This window comes from Rhinolophus sinicus, chromosome 9 (assembly GCF_057876585.1).
Source record: "Rhinolophus sinicus isolate RSI-liver-muscle chromosome 9, RSI-T2T, whole genome shotgun sequence".
NCBI lineage: Eukaryota > Metazoa > Chordata > Mammalia > Chiroptera > Rhinolophidae > Rhinolophus > Rhinolophus sinicus.
The window spans coordinates 28,876,601-28,902,974 of NC_142509.1; the positions used below are offsets into that span (position 1 = coordinate 28,876,601).

Here is a 26,374-nt window from a genome sequence, read left to right on the forward strand (position 1 = left end):
CAAACCACAGTGAATGGAAGAGAACAGAGATGCAATCGGGCAGACCTGAGTTCAGATCCTAGTTTCACCACTTCCAAACTGTGTGACCTTAGACAAGCCACGCCTCTTCTCTCTAGTCTCAGGTTTTCCTCCTCTGCAAAGTGCACCAGTCTATAAACAGATCAGTTAAGAGCGCTGGCTCTTATCCCCATTCTGACTCGATTCAGCCTCGTGCCCTTGAGCAGGTCACTTCCACTCGCTGAGCCTCAGTTTCCTCCTCTGTAGAACAGGGTCTTAGAAATACCTGTCGTCTCGAGTTACTGTGAGGATGGAATGAGACGAACAGATGAAATGTGCTTAGCACAGGGCTGGGCACATAACAACGGAACCCATTCCCACCGTGAGTGAGGGTACACACACGTCACGCATGCACACACTTCAGGCCCAGATGGCACCTCTCTTCCCACAGGAGTGGTGACTGTCTTGTAAAAATCACAGCTCACTTGCCTGAGCTTAACTTTTAATGAAGCCAGAGAATGGTGATTTGCTGGTGTTTCTGCTCAGTGAAGCTGTCAGCGGGGCGTAAGCGCTGGGAACCCAACAACTGGGGGATTCTCCTGATGAGAAACATTTGTGTCCGGAGGATCTTAGTATTTGTTTTGAACAGACACATGTAGACGTGAATTATTTAATGACTGTTTTAGGGTTCGGCATTGTTCCTGTATTTGGTTTGGCTTTGTCTCTCTGACATCTTAATTCCGTGTTTTATTTCACGGAGCTCCGCACACAGGCTGTGGCATATGGGAGCTCCCTCAGCAAAATCTCAAATGGAGATGCTGGGGGAGGGAGAGGAAGAGAGAGAGAGACAGACAGACAGAGAGAGAGAGAGAGCAGACTGTAGTGTAAGGGTGTGCGGGTGTGCAGTGAAGGGGGGCGCTGCTGGGTAAGAGGAACAATCTAGATTTACACGCATGAATATGAGAGATACATCAAACACTCCCTGCCATAGGAACAAGATTTGCCGCTGCTATTTGGCAGTCTAAACAGTGTCTTTTTCAATTTCCTAATCTGATTGATCACAATCAGAGAGATTGTAAATTTCATGCTTGTCCATAACACATGGAGGCCCCGCTAAGCTTCTGACATTACTACTCAAAGTCATCCCTGGGAGAGAAGAGCAAGAGAAGCAGGTCAGACTGGGGATCCTGACTGAGAGGCTGGAGTCCCACTGGCATCTTTTCCCTGCCCTCAGTCTAGGAGCTGAGAACCCAGGAAGCCCTTAACTGGCTTATAAGGCCCTGCTTGATCTATTTTCTGCCTACATCTAGGGACTCATCTCCTGTCTGACTCCCCCTCACTCACCCTTGACTTTCTTGCTAGTCTTTAAATACAGCCAACAGGCTTTTACCTCTGGGCCTTTGCACTTGCTGTTCCCTCTGTCTCAAACCCTTTCCCCCAGTTATCCCCATGGCTTACTCCTTCCCTCCCCCCTCCCTCCCTCTGGGTCCCTGACCATTGCATCCAACAAGGCAGCCTCCCCCCACCCCTCCCCTGCCCCTCGCACTCCACCCCTTGCCCCTGCTTTCTCCTTCTCTAAAGCCCTTATTGGCACCTGATCTTATCTTATTTGTTTGTTTCTGCATTTATTACTTTTCTCCACCAGGAGAGCAGGGATGGACTTCTCAGTGTTCACCGCTATATCGAATAGGAGCTCAATAACGTCGTTGAATGAATGAAAGTACACATTTATTGTTTAGCCACATGCAGCTTCTTCCTTCCGCTTTGTGCACTCCATCCCCTGTGGCTTATTTTACCTTCCACGACATGTGTCAGCTGACTCTGATCCCCGCAGCAGCGGAGGGGGCTCAAGGAGTACAGACTGGCTTTCGTTTGAGCCAGAGCTAGACCATGAGGGACAAGAAACCTTACAGCCCACGCCAGACTGTATCCTCGAGCCCGTGACAGAGGAGTTGGAAATGTTATGTTACATGCGCACATCCTCTCCACAGCCCTGTTTCGTTCGCGCTGACAATGGGCCCCCAGCAGAAAAGGTCCCCTCCAGAGAGTTTAAACTGCTTTCCTTCTAGCAAAAGAAAAGATCTTTCTTGAGACTGTCCTGGGGAGAAAGGCCTTATTTGTTCTGATCGTTCCTTGTATTTATTGGTAAAATTGATGACATGAAAGCATAATTGCCATTTTACAGATCAGATGACTGAGGGTAACTGTGTGATAAGAAAGGACTCTGCCTCCTGGGTGGGCTCGCCCTGCTCTGGTTTTCCACATCCCCGTTTCTTTATTCCCATCTATATAATGGTACTTCAGACTGCCTGCCTCCTGTCACATGGACTCTTGTCGGCGTAGACCTTTCCACTAAACGCCGAGGCCCCCAAAGGGAGAGACTGCATTTCATTCATCTTTTCCTTCCTGATGGGCCTGGCACATGGTAATGATAAAAACTGTAATTTATTATTAATAGTAAGAGCTCACGTTGATGGAGTCCTTACTGTGTGCCAAACTGCACTTTCCAGAAATCAGTTCTTTCCGTCCTCACCACAGCTCTTAGAAGGTGGCTACTATTATTAGCCCCATTTTGTAGAGGGAGAAACCAAGACTGAGAAGGTCAAGTTGCTTGCCAAAGGTCACATACCCAGGAAGTGTTTACAAACAGTGAAAGGAAACATGCCTTTTGATTAGTTTGCCATGGGGGCCTGTCAGATCTTTTAAACAGCTCTACATCCATCCAGTGGCTCTTTACGGAACGCCAACACCATAGTCAAAAATGAATCCAGAGCCCTGAGGTGGGCAAGTGACAAAGCCAAGGAACCCTGACCATCACCACCAGACAACCCCAGCCCAGGCGGGGAGGGGCTTGCACTCTCTCTCTACTGCGTCGCGTGAGGTAGCTCACGTCATAGTAACAAAGGTGCCATTTACAGAGGTTTGGGTCTGTGCCAGGAGTGTGCCCGTGTTCTTTATAGGAATTATCACATCTACTCCTCACTACAACCCCATCAGCTGAGTTTTCACCGAGGGGGAAACTGAGGCATAGAGAGGTGAAGTGACTCACAGATTCCAAAGCTAGGAAACACCAAAACAGAATTTCAGCCTGGGTAGATCCAATGTCGGAGCCCAAGCTCTTAACCATTCTGCTTCCTCCACCTCAGAAATGTTCTCTCACCCCTCCCAGGAAGTCTTAGTAACAAGCAATTAAGCCCCTGCGCGATCTTCCACCTCACAGAAAAGTAAATCCAGCCTCTCTGGAAGAAAGGACAGTTTTTAAATTTATTGTGCCCCTGCAGCATGCCTGAGACGCTCAGGGAGCAGAAGGCACGTGACCCAGGCTTCTTTAGAGGAGTTAGGCGTTTAGGACTGTTCCCCCTTCTTGGTGGCTTGGAGTGGGGGTGGAGTTCATGGAGATCCACAGGCCTGGAAAGCCCTTCCAGGTGGCATTTACTCCAACCTCCAGCCCCCACACCGGCCGACATGTCTACTCGCCCGCCAGCCAGACGTCTGTATCCAGGGAGCTTCATTCTGACACTAGCGGGAGTCCGATCTATTTGCTGTGTGTGTCTCTTGGATTGCATTGATCAGAATCCCCAGGGTGTCAGGACTGGGGGTGGCATGGGAAGAGAGCTAATGGAGGCTGGATTTGGACCAGATGCACTCATCTAACGAATGCATCCAACTTTCACTGACCATCTACGGCAGCCTGTGTCTTTAAGATAGCACGGTCACCCAGTAAACACTGCAGTGTCCCACGGACTGACGATGCGATCCTCCACTGACCCCTGTACACCATTCAACACATGTCACCTTTCAGAAGGAGAGAGGTCGGACCCAAACAATAACACGCCCTTCCCAGAGGAAAGCATTCACTCATCTCCAGAGCAGGCGTTTGCTTTGCCCCTTGGTCCACTGGCTCTTAACCACTGGCTGTCAGGAAATCACCTCCCAACAGCCCTTCACCCTGTTCCCTGAGGACAGAGCCAGCATAAATGTGCTAAACTGATCTCTTGGCATGAGGGACAGTCTTGAATTAAATGTTTCAAAGGCATTTCTCCTGACTTACAATTTGGCCATCTTTCCCTTTCTGCAGTAAAATCTCCCACAGTTTGGAATTTATGACCCTTTGGACAAGGGCTGGGCTGACGTCTGCTTCTGGGCTATTCTACATAGAAATGATTTTCGAAGAAAATTAATAGTTTGCCAAAAGAATTGGAAAAGGAATGATTATTCTACTCGAAGGGGGCGACCGCTCTAGCACTTTCCTAACTAACGTGCATGTATCCACAAACCACTGGTATGCTAATTACAGATTAGAATTTTCACACATTCATAAAGTCCTCTATTACTCTTCATCTATATGATTATTACAGTTTGAACTGGCCTCACCTCTAGGTTTTCCGTTGAGCCTAAACTTCTTGGGTACAAACTTTCTGGACTAAGCAATTAACAAAGAATGAATTAATGCCAGGGAAAATGACTATACTTGCTCGGTGGGAACAAAAGAGGGGGAGGTCTCTTACACTCCAAGTATATTATCGATTCCTGCTGGCTCTCTTCCAGCTGGTATAGGGTGAGGTGTGGCTATGGTGAACCCTACAGCCTGGTTTGCCTGGCACTGTCCCTGGTAGCTCTTCCATCCTGGAATAACGAGTCACAGCAACCCCTTTCACTCCTTAGAGGAACCATAAATTATATAGTCACTCTCGATTTGATGGAACAAGGGATTCCAGTTGTGATTTTCAAGGAGTTTGGGCCTTCTCTAGACGGGCAGTACCTACACACACTAAAAAAAAACTCCGTAAGGATGCTCTGAATCCACTCTGAATCCAGATGATTGATTCTTCAGCAGCCCCCCACCCCTTAACTGAGAGAGTCAGATCAGAAAGCAGCTCACCTTCGCTCAAGGAGGGGAATTATGGGAACACTCCCACTCCACTTTCCTGTGTGTTAGTTTCATCTCTGAGTAGTTACCTGTCAGGAGTTGCAATCCCACAATTTTTATTGTCAGCATGACGGGGGGTGAGGGGGGTAAGGAGACATGGGTGGCCACAAGAACACAACACTGGAAGGAATTGTTGATTTCCTTTGGCCATCAAAGCTCTGAGCTGTTTGTTTTAGAAGCAATGTCTAATAAACAATCACTACGCCCCCCACACTGCAGGAAGTGCGTTGCCTGACTCAGTCCTCAGAACTCCCTGCCTGAGATGACGATTTCTATTTCCAAGCTGACTAAACAAGCTCAGCAAGGTAGAGCCACTTGTCTAGGACACTCAGCTCAATGGTAGACCCAGGTTTGTCTGAAGCTCAGGGCTGAGCTCTTCACAGCTCTGATATACTGCCTCCCTCCCTGCTATACTGTTCTGACATTTGAGTCAGACATCTGCTTGCAATTTGATACATTATAAAGCTATTGCCTCATCAAATATGCCTCACAGAGGGGGAGAGGGGACTAGGGGATGCTCTGCTTGGAGTGCTGCTGTATGATGTATGCATAGTGCTATGAAATCAACGAATTGAATGTAAGCTCCTCTCCCGGTACTAAATTATCTTCAGAGATAGACTTAAAATATCCGAGGGAAATTCATTCAGGGTGTAGCCCTGATCTATAAACAAATATTAAGTGTGTTACCAACAAAACTGGCTGGTGGTTCGTCCGGCCCCTCCCCCACTCCCTGCAGACAGGTACTTGGGCAGATCTGGTGACTGTGAGCTGGACTTGACTCATGGACCCAAACAACATTTCTGATGAGACCAAGTCCCCACATCGCCTCTAGAGGAAGCTGCTGGGGCCCAGCTGATTCCTCTGTCCCTTTCCTTCCTAAGAACTCTGCTTTAGAAACATGGTACCTCCACCCTTAAGTAAGCATAGGACATTAAAAAGGAGGTGGAAATTGACCATCACTAGATGTGGCTGGCTTTGGCGACAATGGGGATGATTCAAGTTTGATAGACAGTCTGTTAAAAGACAACTCAAACCCAGCCTTTCCTGAAGACTTGAATACAAATGCTCCCTGCTCACTCTCAGCCCCAAACCAGGAGTAACAGCTATAAAACTGAAATCTGTTCTACACAGAGACCACACCTGTTACAGAAGTACTGAAAAGAATCCTTCCAGCATGACATGAGCGAGGGGCTTATGGCTCAGACGTTCACCTCAGGGCTGGTTGCCAGGGGGAAGGAGACCCAGAACATGAAAAGATAACCAGGAGTGAAACGACACCTGTGTTGGGAGGGTTGAGTATATTATTGTAAGAGTCTCAGATGGATTACATTAGGATTTGTACAAAGATACAAAAAGCATAAGAGTTGGGAGATCTTGTGGGCAATTTATACGATTGAGAATATGACCAAGAAAAGGGCATGACAGTAACAGACTGACAGGCAAAGAGTGAAAGTAGCAAGCCAGGTGGACCTCAGGTATGCTTTTCTGAGTGAAAATACCACCCGAATCTGCTCTCCTCTCCCTGCATACCTGAACTATGCGGGAGACTCCGTACCTAATGCCACACTAGTTTCCAACGAAATTCCCTCTAGTCCCTTCTACAAGGGCATATTTTCTGGCCAGCACAGCATGTGATTTGCCAACAGTAGGTGCAGCCAAAGGTGGAATAGATGGCTGAAACCCAGGAAGATAAAACCGCCGCCGTCAAAACTCTCCACAAAGAACCTCCATTCCAAGCAGAGAAACATCAGCTTTTGACGGCATTTAGTGTTGTTGCCATTCTCCAGCCAGTGTCTCGGGATTGTCTCTTCCCTCCCAGCCACAAATACTGGCGGCAGCGGCTTGCAGCCTGCCTGCCACATCCTGCTGGCCCATCATGTTTCTAGTCAGTCTACCCATTCCCAACGTGGGGCATCCGTTTTCCTAAACACCTGGATGAGGTAGGTCCTCATCACACCACGGAAAGTTCTTCAGTCTGAGTTGGATTTTAGGTATGATTCCCCCATCTGTCCTCCACCCTCCACCCACGGGAAAGTTCACATGCAGTTGTATCAGCTCAGGCATTCTGTCTGAAGCACTTTGCCCGACATGTTTTCCATTGACTCCCTTATTGTAGCCTGCCAGGATTAATAAATGCTCCAAGTGGTCTCTCCTGGTCCACTTTTTTTTTTTTCTCCCACCAAACCAGCATCGACTACCAGCATGAGATGAGTTTTCATACTGCTTTCATTTTCCCTGACAGAGGGCACAGGCTCCTTTCTTTCGTTCTCAAACTCCTCTAAATTAAATGATTTATGGAAAGAATTGGGTTTTCTACGTCTTGGAATGCTTCTGTTTTGCTCAGCCCTCTCTTCGTTTCACCCCACATCCTCTTCTTTCTCCTTTTGCCTTCCTTTCATTGCTTCCCTTATTCTCCACCCCCCATCACACTTTTCCACCACCATTTAAGCATCTCTTCTTATGCCTGAATTCAAAGCAATTGGATTCTTTTGGAAAAAAACAAATAAAACTTCCAAGATCATCTTTGTGGTCTTGGAAGGCTCCTCGCTGACTCTTGAGCGCAGAGTCCTGGTTTTGGATGCTGGAGAGGAGAGAATTCGGCAGCAACAGCAACCAGAAACGCATGGAGGAGGATGCTGTTTAGGGTGTATTTGAGGGAACAGCATATGGGCTTTTGTCAAAACCTTCAGAGCTCGCTAGTTTCTGAGCTGAGTATAGAACACTGCTTGAGCTGGTTCAACCCTCAGCATCTCTTTTTGTACAACACCCCCAACCACCTCAAACCCACCCTTCCCCCCACCCCCACCCCCCACACACACCCGTGCTCTGAGCTCTATGATTCCAAGAAAAGTTTCTCAGTCAAGTCGTATCCCACCTACGCCACCCACCCTAAGCAAGCGAAACCTCTTGAATAGGAGCTGCCAGGTCAGCAGACAGTTGAGCGTTGCTCCCAGATAAAGACTCCCATCCCCTCTCACCAGCTTCCACCTCATAGAATCAATTAGTTCCTATGTTCCAGCGGGAGATAACGAGTAGTGACGGGGAAAGACTGGCGCCCTGGCCCAGCTGCCTGCTGCAACCACCCCTCCGGGCTCTGGGGTACAGGCATTCCCTTTCTTAGGAAGGAGGTCATTACCTTGGCAGCGGCTTGCGGGCTGTAATACTGGCGACAATGATGCTCTCAGGACGCGGGGTGGCCACAGCTTTAAAGGTTCCTCGCCAGAACTTCTCAAAAAGCTGCTTCTCGCCTTGCTGAACGCTCGCCATCGCCAACCCAAAGGGGATGGGGCGTCCGGGCGCTGTCCGAAGTGCTGAAACCTTGATTCCAAACGGGGCACACCCGGCTCCGGGCTCTGTCCGCGGTGAAACCCAGAGGGGTGGGGTGGGGTGGGAAAGATCGAGGTTCTGGGCGGGGGGGGGGGATGGGGCGCTTCAGCCGGGCAGGCAGGAGAGAAAGAAGGCTTGTCCGCTGGCTTTCTTCGGCTTCTGGGTTGGCTCTAGGCTGCGCGCTGAGCTTGCTGAGCTTCCGTGCCCCAGTTAGGAAAGGCAGGGCTGGCTTTCTCGGCAGCGCCAGGAGAGAAGAGGCGAGGGGTCGTCCGTGTGTGCGTGCGCGTGTGAGCTCAGGCGCGCCCGGGTTTTGTCTCTCGCACAATGTGACGTTGGAAGAGGAGGCTGGTCGCGCGAGCAGCACTTTCCTCCCCCTTCTCCGTCTCTCCTCCTCCCCACCAACTCCCTCCTTCCCCAGCTCAGCCTCCTGCCGCCATCTGCATAACAAAAGCCCGCAGGTCTTGGGAGGAGAAAGGGCGGGGCGTGCGCCTGTCACCAAGGCCCCGCAGCGACAGAGGTGCAGCGCTGACCTCTCAGAGAAGCAATCCGAGCGCCCCAAACAGAACCAGGCTAAAGAGCCTGCTTGCCTGTCCTCTCTCCTCCCGACTGTCGCGGACCTTCCCTACCCCCTCGCCCAACGCTCCTTCTTGGGTGTGATCTGGGCCTGGCCACCTCCCTTCCCAGCCCTTTCGCAAGTCTTGTAGCGGATTTCTTATGGAAGGGGGGAGTAAAAAACTTAACCTATCCGCCCAACCTGCCCCCCCCCCCGTCACTTCAGGGACGGATTGCCTAGGTCGGCAAAGGGGGGTCCTCTGCATTCCTCTTTGTGCCTGGGCGCCGGGAGGTCCCCACCACCCAGAAAGTGCCCTTTGATGGACAATCCGTCACCAATTCGGCTTCTCGCCATCTGCCGAGCCGCGCCCCCGCCCGCAGAGGGTCGCAGCGTTACATCTGTGCATGCGGTGAGGCTTTTGTACCTCACAGCCAGCCAGTCCAACGTCCCCGCTGCCAAACCCGTCCAAAGGAAGGAGTCCCCCACCCCATCCACTCCTGGGGAATTCGGCTGCAGCACTTTTCTTAACAGAGCTTGTCTCAGGAGAGGAGTCCGTTTTGGAAAAGAAAGCGCTTGGGGGAGAGATTGGAGGGGGGAATCTGAGGATTATAGGGGAGTAATTTTTCGAGCTCTCTTTCCATTTTCTAATCGCTTCCTTCAACCCCAACCCCCCAAATTGGAAACTTAGAATCACAAATAAACCCTAGACACAGAAAGTCTTGGCAGAATTTAGCTAGTTCCACCCCCAGGGTTTTCGTTAAAAAAAAAAAAAGAGGTAGTTGCAGGACCCCATCTCTCCCTCGGAGCTCTTTAATCTCAGCAGAGTTGCTACTCCCGCTCCCCAGGCTACAAACTCCCAGAAGGAGGCCTAACAGAGTCTTAATGGCCTTCAAGCGCCTGGCACGGATCTCGGCCACAACAAGAATAAACGCATGGTTTTTGCTGATGCTGAGAAGGATGTGAACTTCAGGAATTCTTTGAAAGGGAACAGGAGGGGAATGGGACAGACAGGGGAGAAGGAGCGCAGAGAGAACAGGATGGGGGACGAGAAGAAAAAAGAACCTTGGAGTAACTGAGTATTGGTCTAGAAGCGCGTATACTTTCAGATGTATGTGTATCTGGATGTATGTGAGTGCCTGGGAGCGCTGCTCGCTCTGCAGCGACCCCTTCTGGTCGACCGCTAAAGATGCATTTGCTGGTTTCTTTCAAGTGGGTGGCGGCTGCCAGGAGGTGGGGTTAGGGCTGGCGAGCTTGGAGGTAGAGGAAAATGGAGACAAGTGTCTACCTGTCCTCTCCTCTTCTCCCTCCCTCCAAATCCCCCCACTCCTCCATCACTCTCACGCCCTATTTCTCACCCTGAAGTTGTCATTTTAAATGACTTTGAGAGCTGGCTCCTTAAGTAGCCTGGGATATTTAAAACCATCCTTAGTCATGACATTTGGGGTCAGAACTGAGTCACCCGCGCAGAAAAGGTACTCGCCGGCATCCTACCCCCACAAGATCGATCAACATTTCCTAGCCCGTTCCGGTTCTAAGTTTCTGCAACGTTGATAAAGTTTTCATTTGCATAACATTACCTCTTTTGATGGCTGAACAGTAGTGGGAAGCCAGGTGAGGAGCGTGAAGCTGCCCTTATTTGGTTTAAAGGTGAGGAAGTGGCGATGTAGGATGGTCAAGTGATTTGCCCAAGGTGATTCTGTAGGAAGCAAAGGAAGTCTGTGAAAAATACAGTTTGTTTTTGCTTGGGAGTTGGGGATCCTTACGATAGCAAGCATTCCAGCCCGGGATTGTGTAAAACCTCTCAGACACCCATAAGTCAAATACTGAAAAGCACATAGTGTGATTTCTAAATTGGGAGTCTTGAGTCATAAAGGCAGAGCCTCAAAGCCAGACTTCCTGGGTTCAAATCCCAGCTTTGCCATTTCCCAACTGTGTGATCCTGGAGGAGTGACTTCCCTTGTCTCTGCCTCAGTTTCTTCATTAGTAATATAAAGATTCCATAAAAATTAAATGTCCTGTGGACTAGCTGTAAGGATTAAAGGAATTAATGCACATACAGGTCATAGAACAGTGATTGGGACATAGTTTACTTAAAAAATAACAGTTATTATTTGCATGGTTAAGAGCATAGCCTTTAGGGTTAGATAGAACTAGGGTATGAAGCCCAGCTCTGCACTTTTTAGCTGGATGACCTTGAGCTAGTTACTAACCTCTGCCTCAGTTTCCCCGTCTGCAAATTGGAAATATTAGTGCACATTTCATATGGTTGTTGTGAGGATTAAATGAAATATTACCTGTAAAACACTTAGTGTGTCTGGCATATAGCGAACGCCCATTAAATGTAGCTATTATTGCTGATGCTGTTGGAATCATCACCTGTGAGTATCTTCAGTTAGGCCATATCTGGTTCAGTAATCATTAATTGATGACTAAATTTGGTGAGGCACAGTTCTGGGCATGGAGGCTCCAATGATAAACAAGGCACGGTCCCTTCCTTAAAGGATTTCACAGTCTAATTCACCTTTTAGGTCCCCATTGCCTAACATTTGTCCCTTTTCCACCTTATCAAATCTGGAAAGCCAATTCAAACCAACTATTGGTGGCTATCTAAAGAATGTGTTGAGAAGGATTCTGAGGCCATGTACCAGAAAGAGTGCTGTGATGGATTAGTGATGTCTGCCACTGGCATAGTATAGAGACAAGCAGCAAGTGTGCCACATACGACTTATACTTCTGGTCTGGCTTCTCCAATATGACTAAAGCTTCAGTCCCTCCATCAGTTTATCAAAATGTAACTATCTTGTTCTCATTCCTTCAGGGTATTTATTGCTCTGTGTTTTCCCAGATGCAAGCAGTCCACCCTATGAACTGAGACCTAATATGAACATGCTGGTTAGTAAATACAAATATGTGGCACAATTGTTGCCTATCTCTGTGCTCCGCCAATGGCAGACATCACTAATCCATCACAGCACTCTGTCTGGGACAAGAGCTCAGAATCCTTCTCAACACATTCTTGAGATAGCCACTACTAAAAGATAGCAACTGCTTTTTTTCCCTTTCTTTTTTCAGCATAACTGAAATATCATGATCACACTAGACAAAATTAACAATAATTTCTTAGTATCATCAAATATCCAATGTCCACTTTCCCTCAATTGTCTTGTCAGTGTTTGTTTGTTCGTTGGTTGGTTGGTTTGAATTGGGATTCAAATAAGACTCATCCGCTGTGGTTGGTTGATAGGCCTCCTTAAGTGTCCTTTAATCTAAGTTTCCCCTCACACACACATACACAGATACATACACACATTCTACCTCTCTTTCTTCTCTATTTTTGATAAGAACCTTAGTTGTTTATCTAGTAGAGTTTCCCATAACCTGTATTTTCCTGATCGCATACCTGTGGCACTAATAACACGTTTCTTTGCATCCTTTATTTCCTGTTAAATGATGGTAAGATCTAGAAGTTTAATAAGATTTAAGTTCAAAAGAAATTCCACCAGGAGGTTAATAATGTATGACTTTTTCTTTTCTTTTGATGCTAGCTGACATTGACGATCTTTGCCTAATTTATTAATTTATTAGCAGTTGCAAAATGGTGGTGTTCTAATCCATCATTTATTTTTCATGTATTAGCTAGGATACTTCTATAGAGAAATATTCCCCCATCAACTATTTGGGCAATTCAGGGCACCACTAGTATAGGAAAAAAAACAGAATAAAAACTTGATCCTGTCCCTTTATTTATTAGCTTAAAAAAAATGAGTTGGTACACTAACATCTTTACAAGGCACTATTGAGTGTTGCGTTTTTTTCATCCTTATGAGAAACTCTAGATTTAAATATATAATGTGTTTCAATTAATTGCTGTTAATATTCTTATTAATGCTCAAACTGTCCCACACTTAGCCAGGACAGTCTATTCCATTGGTTCCTGAGTCCTTAAACTCAACCCTAGAAGCCTTTGATGGCTTTCTTTCGGATATGTCAAGATGGTCCAACCTCAGCTTATATATTTCCTGCCCCATACCTAGAATCAGCCATTTCTCCAAATAGCACTGATTCCCTTGAGTGGGTGCCAGGGTCGTTCATCTCTACGGGGTTAGTTATTGTTTCTAAGACTTTTTAGAGTAGAAACCTAGGAAATTTTAAGATGAAACACAGGAGTTGTTACTGTTATTTCTAGCTCAAATAAGGGTTGCAGGTTTTTCTCATAAATCTTACATTTGTATCTCCTTTCTGACATGCCCAAAATCCAAGTTTAGTGACACCAACACAATTACCCAATTCCTTTATCCCACAATACACATACTCCCCTCTCAGAACAATCACAGGTATAATATCTCCTCTAATGTGGCTGCTGAAATCTGTTTAAGGAGTTTTTTTTTAACCCCTCACTTGGGTGTATATTCGAATCACTGTGTTTTAAAGTCACAGAATCACATCGAAGTTTATCTTTACTTTTACTTTTGATTTTAGGGGGACTGCGTCTTAACATAACTTTGTTTTTTAATTATGTAAAATAGTGACGTGGTTCTGAAGTCCAAACTTCCAAAAAGGTATATTCAGACAAATCTAGACACCCTGTCCTGCCCACCCTCTTTTCTCTGCTGTTAAATACCCTGTGGCCATCAAACACCGTCTCCATATATAATTTTAAAATCTTTTAAGGCTGGTGTATCCTTCCATTTGAAAAAAAAAAAAGTTTATTGTTCAAAATTATTCCATTTTTTAAAAAGTGCAAGTAGTAAGAGCACAGGTGAGACAAAGCTGAAATCCTAAAGTAGTAGTCAAACCACTAACGTCAGAGCACCCACCTGTGTAAAACAGCCAGCAGGACATCCCCACTTTCCAGGATGGGAAAGGGACACTGCCAGGATTTGACTTGACGGCCATTTTGTACAAAGGTGTACCGCAACATGCATTAGACATAGACACACCGTGGTCATCTCATCTACTGTATGAAGCTCGTATGATATTTAAATATGGGCACACAATCTGTGTTCTTCTAGAAGGAAGGCGGAAAGAGAACTTGCCTAAGAGAATCCAGTTTTGCATCTACAGCAACCCTCCATTTGTCATAGCTCACCTGGCTTAGTGGGTTTGTGTGCGTGTGTGCGTGTTGTGTGCATATTATATATCGCCTCCAGTGCCTTCTGCTTTTCAAGATAGGCTACGACTTCTGAATGTGGCTACTTTGTCTTGTCTGTTACTTCTTTTCTACTGAAAGGAATACAGAATTCTCTCCTGGAATGCTTTGAAGTGGAAGACAAAGGCAACTGACCTTTGGTTTGGGAGAAAAAAAGAAAAAGAGGACACGAAAGAGAAAAGCAGAGCTTTTCACATTCCTGCAGACACCGCAGGTCTGAAGGCAGCCAGGGACTTTGGGTATAGCTCTCTGCAGCAGCCACTCCCTTTCTCCTTGCCTCTGGATTGGATGTTGCTGAAATAATTACCAAACAAATCGATAGTCTGTTGTGATGTGACCATGGTTGTTAATGCATCATTTTCCTCCTGCAAACTGAGTTTGCCTTACAGGCAGGCTGGATTCTACCCAGGCTGCTGACAACCCGCCACCCAGAAAAACTTCTGGAGCATTTGGTCTTTCCTCTCTGCACAAGCGCTTTCCACACATTTCCCCATTGTCCTCTCGCAGCAGCCCGAGCCTACAGCCAGAATGCCTAGAGTGAGTCTCCCTGTGACTTTTCTTGGGGATTTAAATAAACGTGCCATAGAATTTTGGTTTTACAAAAGTGATAAATGCTACTTGAAAAATAAAACTACTCAGGAATTTGAGCAAATAAGCTTCTGACTCCCCACTCCATCTCCTTCAAGGGGTCTTCAGAGGCAATTGGGCAGGGCGGAGGTGTGAAGGGTGGAGATTCCTATCCTCGTGACTCAAGCCTCAGTTTCCCCATCTGTGAAATTAAGGGGTTGGGCTGTCAGGGTTCTCAAACAGGCTGAGTCGGGCCTCCAGATGTGTTCTGTTTGATGCCCACAGGGTATTTAACAGCAGAGAACTTGAATGACTGCAGATAAAGGCCAATGCTCTCCTTGTGGCCACAGACCTACCACTCCTAATAGCGTCTCACCCAGCCTTCCTCATGGTGCACATCTAATCCCCCTCCCCTACCCCCACCCCATCTCTATGTCAATTCCTGGACTTGGACACCCCCAAGGGTCCTACCAGGGGTGACACTCGGTAGATTATGTTTTTCTTTGCTTAGAATACTCATAACAATAATGTGAATAATAACAGAAATGGGCATGTGTTGCGCTTCTGCTGCCTGCCTTGCGTGGGATTACCCTCTTCACAGGCATCATTTTGTTCCCTCCTCCTAACAATCCAAGGGGAAAGCTATTACGGTGGCCCCCCCACCCCCTTTGTGCATATGAGAAAACTGAGACTCAAAAGGGACAAAGAGCCTTGCCCAAGATCACGTGGGTAGTCGTAAATGGAAGAGCTGAGATTAGATCAAGGTCTTTCTGAGCCCAGGAGTGATATTCAAACTAGGGAACAGCTAGCATGGTATGGAGCTGACTCAGCAAATGGCTGCTGGACACACAGTGGCCTGGGTTCCAGGCAGATGGATAGTGTGGCCAGGACAGCACAGACAACGGGCTCCGGAGGGGGGTCAGAGAGCACCTATGCGGCAAGTGGAACGGAGGTACTTCACTATTAAAGGTCCAGTGTGGCTGTAACTGTCTTTCTGGCTTAGTGAGCAGTGTTCTTAACCGTTCCACTTACCTTGTGTCATGCCGAGTCAGGCATCTGAAGTATCTTTAGAACCCACGTTCGAGAAACACCAAGAACATGGTGCTGACCATTGGGCAACAATACCAGGTGATTCTGGGGGTGGACAGCGTCTCCTGAGAGATGGGGAGGTGGAGAAACTCAGAAACAACAGCCAGACTCCCTGCTTCCAGTAAATTATAAATAAGAAAGGAAGGTAGACGTGACCTGGACAGACAGCTCTGTGGGTTTCTACATGATCTGAAGGAGGCCAGAGTTAATATTAAATGGACCACTTAATATGGCCCTGCCCCCAAACCACAGTGAGTGTAGAGGAGTCTTAGAAAAGTCATTCAAGTTACGTGTTCTTTCTAATGATTATAACACGTTTACAAAATGCACTGGGCACAGGCTATGTGCTAGGGATTGTACAAAGTGCTGAGATTTCAGCAAGATGTCAGACAATCGCTCTACCTTTGACAGGTTCACAATCTGTGGGGGGCTATGGGGGGCCCAGACAAGTAGACTGGCAATGCCTCTGCCGTGATCAATGATATTATGGACTAAACTCAGAGGACTGAGGACACACACAGAAGGAGCACGCTTCTCTGTATTGGGGCATCAGGGAAACATAAGACCCAAAGTACGACTTACCGAGGCCCAGGAGGCAGGGAGAGAGAGGGGACACTCCAGGGAGACAGCTCTCAAGTGCAAAGACCCAGAAGTAAGACGGAGCTGAGTGTATAGCTGTGGTTCTCAAAGTGGAGTCCAGACCAGCAGCTGCAGCATCTCCTGGGAAAGTGATAAAAATGCAAATTCTCAGGTACCGCCCCAGATTTATTGAAACGCAGGCTCTTGGAGGTGGATCAAAGTAATCTGTGCTTTGAGCAGCCCTCCAGGTGACTCTAATTCAAGTTCAAGTCTGAGGAACCCTGAGAACAGGGTTTTGTGGTTGAGTGATCGGATGTATTGGTGGTGAGGAGGGTGGGGGCCAGATCAGGAGAAGCCTTATGTGATCAAGGTTTTATCTTTAGGGTGACAAGGAGCTTTTTAGGAACTGTAAGAATAGCATGACGTGACACTTGCTTTTACCTCCTTACGTGGTCCTCAAAACTGCTGAGCTGGTTCCTGCTTCTAAGCCTCTGCGTTTGCCGTTCCATTTACCTGGAACATTCGACCCCCAGATTTAAAAAAATATGAACCCCTTCTCATTATTCAGCTCTCAGTTCAAATGCTACTTCCTCTGATCACCCCACCATAAACAGCCCTTCTGTTCCTCTCCCCATCCGCCTGTTTTCTTACACATTCTCTCCACCTGCAGTCATCCTGTTTGTATGTTCCTTGTCTGTCTCCCTGGACTAAAACATCGCTCCAGAAAGGAGGAAGCAGTCTGCCTCGGGCACTCCTTTGCATCACCGCCTCCCAGCACAGTTCCAGCACATAGTGGGTGCTTTCAATAAACTCCGTAAATGAAAACAGCATGACGCCCATGACAACTCCCACCACCGTCATCAACGTATACAGACACCGAGGGAGTTCAGAGGACAGGAGCGCCCAACCAGGTGGGTGACCTGGGACGGCCTCCAGAAAGGGGCAGGTTTGAAACGTTATTCAGGACAATAAGATGAGGCAAAGAGGAGAGAGGAGGAGGTAACGCAGAAGGAAACCCCAGAATGAGCTCAGAAGCCGAAATAAGCCCGTGAAAGGGAAGGAGCCCAAGTGGATTGAGTGTGTGAAGGGCAAAACAGAGAAGGGGAACAATGAGGAAGGTGGGTGGGGAGCAGGACGGCAGGTGTGAGGGGAGGATGAGGGGATCCTCCTGAACTTGGAGGCCACAAATGAGTGTCCTTAGCCATTGCTCAAGTTGTGTTGACCTCCATCTGTCCCCCGTCCACCCACCCCACTCGGACTTCTGACCCCTCCTAAGTTAGAAATGAACATTCCTAGATGTTGGGTTTCTACAAAGAAGCATACATTTTAACATATAAATAAATGAAATAAATAGAGACCGTGAGGGTTTTTTTTTTTTTTTTTGTCAAATGTAGACAGCTTTTTAAAGAATCAATTATCATAAATTATCATGATCATTTCAAAAAAGAAAGGAAGTATATTTTGCATCCAAAATGTAGGAAAGAGAAAGACATTATCTCAGAATAAAGAATTTACTCCTAAATTGACTAAATCTCACTTGCTGAAAAACCCACAGCATCGTCTGTACTGTTTTCTTTTTCTCATTTTGCCACAGAATGGTGGGAAAGACCCACATCAGACCAGAAATAAGCACTTTGGAGCGCTGCCCTGGGTATGATAGAGCCAGCCCCAAAGGGAGGGTGGGCGGGTATTAAATGAGTGTTTAAAATAAAAAGCGAAATCAGAGGCTTCTTACCCATCCTGGAAAGTCAAAATTAAATTCACAGAATCACTAACCTTACAGATCCACCTGTCCACACTCCCCTCACCCCTATTTTTGCCTTTTTTATTGTGGTACAATACATATAACCTAAAATTTACCATTTTAACCATTTTTAAGTATGCAACTCAGTGGTGTTCACTACATGCACGGCGTCATATAACCATCACCACTCTCCATTTCCAGAACCTTCCCAGCATCCGAAACTCTGTAGCCATTAAACACTAATCCTGTCTCTCCCATCCCCAGCCCCCGAGAGCCTGTATTCCACTTTCTGTCTCCAGGAATTTTCCTACTTTAGAGACCTCATACAAGCGCAGGCGAACGGTATGTTACCTTTGGTGTCTGGCTTATTTCACTTAGCACACATTGTTAAGATTCGTCCACGTGATAGTGTGGATCAGAATTTCATTTCTTTTGAAGGCTGAATAATACTCCATTTTATGCATCTCCCACCTTTTGCCCATCCAGCCACCCATGAACGGACCCTGGGGTTATGTCTACTTTTTTGCTCTTGCAAATAATGTGATTATGGACATCGGTGTTCGCATACGTGCTTGACCCGCGGCTTCAAGTTCTTTTGGGCACATGCCTGGGAGTGTCACTGCTCGATCATATGGTAACTCTTAGGAGTATGTTTCCTTGTTTGAGGAAGCTGCCCCTCACTTGACATGTCAAGGAACAGAAGGCTGGAGTGGGTTCAGGATCTGCTTGAGGTCATACAGCACTGAGGAGGTGCTACAGATATAACTAGCCTCCCAGATGCTCTACCAATCAATCCCTGACGGGGGACAGTAACCAAGGGAAGGGAGAAACCAGAGGGCCACAGGCACAGAGCTGGGTATCCCCTGGGCGGAAGGATCCACTCCTTGGCCGTCAGTTTTTCTAATACTGGCCCAAAGGCACAATCAAGTCTTTACAAATGTAAGCCCAAGAGGCTGGGCGAACAGTGGAGAGTGGAAGAAGGAAGGCCCGCCATGAACAGGAATCAAATCAAAACAGTTTTGCTCATGGGCCTTGGGGGAAGGCACCTCCATCGTGGGAGAAATTAGGAAGCCAAGAAAATTGATGGGGACATGGCTTCAGAACTCTGGGCTAATTCTGGAAAAGGAAGGCTTGCTCCTAGATAAATTAAAAGCAAAATTTGGAGGAACAAGATTCCCCACCCACGAGACAAACGCGAGCATTAGTACAGCAAGAAGTAGAAAAGCTTCCTTGTGAAGGGCGTGGGCTAGGGGTGGAGCCTACAGATCTGGATATACATTCCTGGCTTTTCCGCTTACCAACTTTGTGACTTTTGGTAAGAGACAACCTGCTCTCTAAGCCTCTACTTACACATCCATAAAACGGGGCAGTAATAGCACCTGCCTCATAGGGAATTGATATGATGGTGGTGATGTGATGCTTCTGAACTGTGGAATCCCAGTGATTCTGGACCTAGGCGGCACATGAGAATCACCTGGAATCTTCTTCAAATTCCCGATTCTTGGGCTCCACTCCCAAAGATTCTGATTCAATTGGTCTCAGACTGTGCCCAGTCCTTTTGTCATGGTTTGCTTTTAAGCTCCCTGGGTGATTCTAATGTGCAAACCAAAATTGAAAAATGGTGTGTTCCAGTGCTTTCTAAGAATTGCCTAGGGATCTGATTAAAATACAGATCATGATTCTGGAGGTCTGAGATAGGGCCAGAGATTCTGCATTTCTAACTAGTCCCCCTGTGGTGCCATGGACGCTGGTTTTCAAAAGCCTAGTCTAGGCCTGGTCTGACCCAGATTAAGTGCTTGGTAAGTGTCAGCTCAGAAGGAATGCTATTCAGTGGGTCTGAAGTAAGGGGGAGTGACCCAGTGGTAGGAGTAAATCCACAAACTCTCCTGGAAGAAACCAGGGGCCTGCTGCTGCCGTGTGGGCTTTGTTTGAAGTGAATGATTCCTTAGAGCAGCTCCTGTTGCTCAGAGAGATGGGAATTGGAAGGCCTCAGTGCAATGACAATTGTGAACCAGAGTCCCCTGCCTGGAAGTCAGCTGGTGTCTGGTTTCACGCGTGGAGGCTCAGGTCACACGCAAATCAACTATCGGGCTAAGAAGTGAGGTTTGGGGGCAAGATTAGGGCAGGCCATTAATGTATTCAGGAACTATTACCTGAGCAACACCTGGAGCACATAGCTGTACCAGGCACTGGGTCTAACTATAACCAAAGCCTGCGCCCTCCCAAGCCAATAGGAGGGGACAAACCATTAAGCAGGCAAATGAGAATTCAGATTGATTGGCCCTCTCATGGGGGAAGCTCTTCAGAGGGGCTCTTGGTCCAGTGCAAGGGAGTTCTGGAATGATTCGAGAGGAAGCAGAGTGGTGAAAGAGAAATAAGAGTTATCCAGGAGCGGAGGTGGGAGCAGAGAGGGTCCCAGGCAGAGGGGAGAGTGGAGGCTGAGGCAGGGACACAGGAGCTAAGAGAGCCTCTTTCCAGAAGCAGCTCAGTGGGTGGGCATTGGGACTGGGATGCAGTCAGAGAATATCTGGTGATACAGAAAGGGCTTGAATGCTGCACTAAGACATTTGTACTTCTTCTGGAAGCCAGAGGTCTATGGATGAACGCCCTGAGGCTCTCCCACAGGGTGTGCTTCCGTGTCTATGTGCGTTATTCTGGGATAAAGCTACAGAGTTTCCACCACTCTCCAGAGGATTCCAGATCCCCAGATAGGGAGGAATCTCTGGGAGCTGGAGGTGGGATCTCAGCCTCCCACTGGTGAGCGCTCGCTCTGTACAGGCGAGGGACCGTCACAAACATTGTTGTGGTGGGTCCAGCAACAGAGGACGAACATACCACCCAGTTCTTTCTTCCCCCTTGAAACTTTGCACATCAGTCCTCTCTGCCAGAGACACTATTGCTCACCCCCGCTGCCACCCACATCCCACCTAGTTAATTCTTATTCATGCTTCAGCTCTCAACTCAAAATCCCCCCCCCTTGGGGAAGACAAGCTTGACCTTGACCCTGATGTCAGCGCCCTCCCATGACGCACACCTATATCTCCTTTGAAACAACTGCCGTGCACTCTGATTACATAATGAATAACGTGTCGGCACCCCTCCCAACTACTAGAATAAACGCTCTTTGTTGGAAGATAGCATCTGTCAAGTTCATAGCTATAACTAGAACGTCGACACCCTGAACAGGTCCTGGCACATAGTGGGGCCTTGAAAAATAGGACTGAGTGATTGCGTGAATATTTGATTGGTGAGTGGGGTCGCATAGCTGGTCATTACCACCCGAATCCTTTCCCCTCTTAGCCCTCACCGAACCCCCGTCCAACTCTTCATTTTGTATTTTGAGCACTGACCCTGGTAGACCAGTAGGCCCCTGCCTGTAGTATGGTGGATAAAAACGGCAGCAAGTCATCCACCAAACCAAGCAGGTGTCTGAAGCCTGCCTCGATGGCCTCCTATCAACGTTTTTCATCGCTTAGTAAGCAGATGCAGCCTATAGGTGAGGATCCAGGGACCTTTCCAAAGCGGTCAGCAAGCCCCATCACTGACCAGCACCAACACGTCACGCATTGCCTGTATTTTGAAAATCCTGATAATCAACTTTCTAATGAGCAAGTTGCCTTATTTGGCTTATTCCTTCTGAACTGTCAGGAAGGTGGGAAGCGTTTCATTTGTTCTATATCATCCCGTATGGAGAGAAGAGAAGAAAAATACTCACATGACAATAGCAGCTTTGGGTTTAATATTATTAGCGTAAGGATGAGTCATTTTGAAGGCAAAGAGTGCAACCGGGGTGAATCAACAGTCTCTCAGTGGGTGTGAAGTTAGCAGAGTCAGCCTCCACCTTCTAACACCTACCCAACGGCCATGCCTCTCCAAAGCCTTCATCTTACCTCACCTGGCCTGAACCTCCATAAGCCTCTGTTTCCTTATCTATAAAATGGGGGAGAGCAGTATTTATCTGCTAGGACTGTTGGGGGGAACATATGAGATAATGCATGCAACGTGTCTGCCTTGATGTTTCCTTTGCTCCATATACACTAGCCCATGTTTCCAAACAATCTTAAGATTAGCTTAACTATTGGACCTCAAATACTAGGCAGTCCCTACAAAACGAAGGGCAAAAATGTGACCATCTGGGTCAGAGGGTTTGCAGAAAAATGTTAGAACAAAAAAGAAACTATGTAGAACAGCATTAGGTTTCATTAACCCAAAAGGTTTGATTATGCCTCCATAACCAACAGGGAATTCTCTGTCTTTTCCATGCTGTAAGCATTTTCATCCTTCAAACTGTCTTTTTGTTGTTGTTGTTTTTTCTAAGCTGATAGAACAGAAAAGAAGAAGGGAAAGAAGCCACTCTTTTCCATTTCTTCAAAGGCAACCCAAATTTGATCCCTTTAAGTGAATAGCTCTAGATAAAAACTCCACTTCAGTCTGCTTTCTGTGATTAAACAACCCTCTTGCTTGTCAAATCGCAGGGAGAAGAGAAGAAAGGGACACTCTTGGCACTGTTAAGTGCTCTGAAAGTGTACTCCCTCCCAGTTCCCACTGGTGGGGTGCACCGTGCCTACGAAGTTATTCTTGAGATGGGAGGTAAAGCGGGGGTTCAGCTGCCTAGAAAGAGGAGAAAATGGGGATGGGAGGCCCTTAAAAGCCCTCACGGGGTTACAGAATCCTCAAGTTGAGAAAGTCTAGGACTCTTGTAACTGCCCCCACAACCACCCAGCCCGCCCTGTCTTCTTAGGGACATTGCAACATTTGAAACCAGTCCGTTCCATGGTATTCTCCATATATGAGATCATATCCTTGAGTAAAACAGACAGACTCCTTTATCTTTGGGGGGGAGGGGAGTGGAAGGGGCTGACGTAAATCCATCTTGCTTCACTGAGATCCAGTGTGAGAACTTGAGTTTTCACGGGAAGCAAGACCTTGTTACTCAAATCACTCTTCGGTTCTGAAAGTTTCGGTTGGAATGGAAATGAGTTGGTCTGTTGACCTCCTGTGTTTTATTTGACAACATTTCCTATGGACAATCTAACGTCGGCCTGCGTGTCCTGTCTCTGTTCCTGAGGAGCAGGACTGGGAACATGGGTCAGAGCAGGGAGCCACTGAAATCTTCCTGAGGAAGTTCCCGGGGTTACATCCGTGGGTTTTGGTGTCAGCCGGGATGAGATTCCAACCCATGCCTGCCTCTTACTATGTGATCTCCGGCAAGGGACTTCCCCTACCGAGCCTCCTTTTTTATGGTGAAAATGAGAATCATAATATCCACTTTACAGAGTTTCTGGTGCGATGAAAATGAGGTGACATGAAAGCACTCCGCACACTGCAGATCCAAGACAAATGGCAGCTCTTACCTATCGCACTTCTCTACCTTTCCCCAGGCAGTTCCTTCTGCCTGGCATGTCCTCCCCTTCCTTCTCACCTGTGAAACTTTCGCCACCTTTCTTGTTGGCGCCCCCCATAGCATCCATAGCATGTTGCCTAAACTGCCAGAAACGCTCATGTCATTCTGGGGTTTTATACTAGAATCAGGATCATGGCTCACAAATGTTTTCTCAATCAAGACTGAACCTTTTTTGGCATCAGATGCTAAGTTTCCTTCATCTCCACAGGTCCCGCACTTAGCACAGGGCTTAACGCAAAGGAGGAGCTTGATATTTCCTAAATGCACGTGTTAGCAAACCATTAACACCTTGGCATAAATTACTTACGACTGCAGCTTCCAAAAGGTAGTCTATACACATACACACCAAAGTCGGCGTAGGCGAGTTTCTCAAAAAACTAAACTTACTGCATTTAAGGGATTGCCTTTTATTTGAAACTATCCTTTCTTCTTTGTGTGGACTGAAAAAAAACTTTATGGAACAAATTTTAAAAGGTATTTGGCAAAATACAGAGTTAGCAACCTCTGCGTTGAAATATATATCCACGTCTCTGTATCCCTACCTGTATTTCTGTCTCTGTCTCAACAAGGAAGTTTCAAGTGCATTCACTGCAAATGCACTAGCACTTGAAATTTAAAAGTCTGAGAACCACCGCTTTATAAGATAATAGAGTAAAAAGAATTGGAGAGAATGTAACCCAACACCGGCAAGTTCTGATGAGAAGAAGGGGAGAGGAAAGAACTGCGGCTTGAGAGACACCAGGGAGGCACAGTTTATATGAATAAAAATGCTTAAAGAAGTTTGGGTGGGGAGCAAAATGATGGATGCAAAAAAGTAAACAAACTTCCCATACTCTCAACGTACTTAAGGACATAACATCTCCACTCCAGAGCTCAGGATCGTAATTTATTTAAGTCTGAGCCTCCCCTCCCCCGTCCCCAGTGTCTCTCCCCCATTGCTCGGTGCGACAACCTCCTTCAAAGAGTAACAATACAGTACAAGGGAGGATGTCCATGGCATTGATCTCCAAGGACCCTCCCGTCTTTGAAAAGAAAGCCAGGCCTCTCCCTCTGGACCAGAATTACTGTTCCTGTGCCCCAGGCCAGTCCTGGGATCTTGCCTTCACCTTCGCCTCAGAATTACAATTGTGTAAAGACAGGTCCTTAAACCTCTGTAGCTCCATTGGCCGTGATTCCAGGCATTGTGGGGTCATTCCTCAGTCCTGCCTCCCTCTGCCCCTCCCCTCTTTGTCCTATCCTAGATGGACACATCTGTCACTTTTAGGTCCCCATTGCTCATCTGTCATGGTGCACGGCCAGGAAGAGACAAGGGAAAAGGCCAAAGGAACGATTTGCCACTAGAAGGAAGACTTGGACATTTTGAAATTCCCCATCTCTCAGAGTATCATGCCCCCCACCCCCTACTATGTAATTTTACTAACAATTGTTACCCCAATAAATTTAATTTAAAAAAAAATGGGGAAAATATATAATAAAAAAAACTTCAAAAAAAATAATAATGATAATAGCAGCAGTAACTATTTAAGTACTTGTTGAGCGTTCTTGTAGGAGAGGTGTTATGCTAAGTGCTTTACAGCATTGTTTCATTACATCTTCACAACAAACACAAGGGGAGATGTTATCATTTTACAGGTGAAGAAACCGAGTCTCAGAGAACTGAAATCACTTGTCCAAGGAGCTTCTCCCAGCTGGTAAGTGGTAGAGCTGGGAATGGAAAGCCAGTGCTTCTGTGGCCACCTTGCTCAACTCTGCCTCCACTCAGGCACTGTCACAGACTCCTAGCGGTCCACCAAGTGGGACTCTGAATTCTCGTGTGGGCTCTCAAGACCCTTCCAGGCCCGGTCTCCATCCGCTTCCACAATCTCGTTTCCCAACAACGCCCTTCTGGAATCCTCCATGGCACATACTTTGGAGGCTCTTTGACTTAAGAAGTCTCTCACCTCTGAACCTTTTCTTCCACCGTTCCTCACTCCTTGTTAGGCTGTTATCTCGCCCAACTCTACCCATGTTGCAAGCCCCATCTCAAATCTCACCTTTCTCAGCATACCAGCCACAATGAATTCAGCTTCATCTCAATCTCTTAACACTCGGGGTCTGATGAAGCACGTAGCCTATCCCACAGGTGACCTTGAGTTGCTGTGTAGTCATTCCTCACGTGGGTGTTTCATCTTTTCATCTTGACACCCACCCATGGGGAGGAGCCATGTCAGCGGATGTGTGTCTCTTGTCTTACTTCACTGGGAACACAAAAGAGGTCCAATCAGTGTTTGATGATTGACCCCCCCCTCTTCTGTCCTCTTCCTTTCTCTTCTGTCTTCCTATTTCTTCTTCCCCATCCCCTCCTCATCCTCTTCCTTTGGCATTTCCTCCTTTTCTTTTATCTCCCCTCTGTTCCCTTCTGCATGTTGAAGGGTAGCAGGCAGCTGCTGATGTGTTTCCCAATGATCTCTGCCTCCTGATATCCACAGCCTGTGTAATCCCCTCTCCTTGGTGTGGGAGGGATCGAGGGCCTTGCTTCTAATGAACAGAATACAGCAAAGGTATGTCCCTTCCATGCTCAGGTTATAAAAGACGGTGACTCTCTTGTTAGCACTCTTGCTGGCACTCTTTCTTGTTCTTTCTCTTACTCACTATGAGGAAGGCAGTTCCATGTTGTGAAATGCTCTGTGGAGAGGCCCATATGGCAAAGAATCAAAGGAGGCTTCCAGGAAACAGCTCATAAAGAAGTGAGTCCTCAGTCCAACAATCTGCGAGGCACTGAATCCTGCCCAAAATGACATGAGCAGACTTGGAAGTGAGTCCTTTCCAGGTGAGCCTTGAGATGACTGACGATGGCAGCCCTGGGTCATTGCTGATGGCAACCTGCGAGAGGCCAGGACCAGAAGACCCAGCTAAACCATGCTCAGACTCCTGACCCACAGAAACTGAGATAATAAGGACATTCTTTTAAGAGGGTGAATTGTTAAGGAGCAATAGATAACGAATATACTACGTACTTATGTACTCAAACACGTGTTGAATGTTTAATGAACATA

The 26,374-nt window shown here is 47.1% G+C and overlaps 1 protein-coding gene across 2 annotated transcripts in view; it reads right to left on the bottom strand.

The window, feature by feature from the left end:
* SRRM4 (serine/arginine repetitive matrix 4) overlaps positions 1–8,662 on the bottom strand; it is a 155,129-nt gene extending 146,467 nt beyond the window's left edge. The window contains exon 1 of one of the 2 annotated variants that reach the window (XM_019753969.3): positions 8,064–8,662. In XM_019753969.3, coding sequence (XP_019609528.3) covers positions 8,064–8,194 — 131 coding nt within the window. In that variant the 5' untranslated portion in view covers positions 8,195–8,662. The remainder of the gene's footprint in view (positions 1–8,063) is intronic. The other variant, XM_074321011.2, reaches the window with a different exon arrangement.
* Between the last annotated feature and the right edge of the window lie 17,712 nt (positions 8,663–26,374).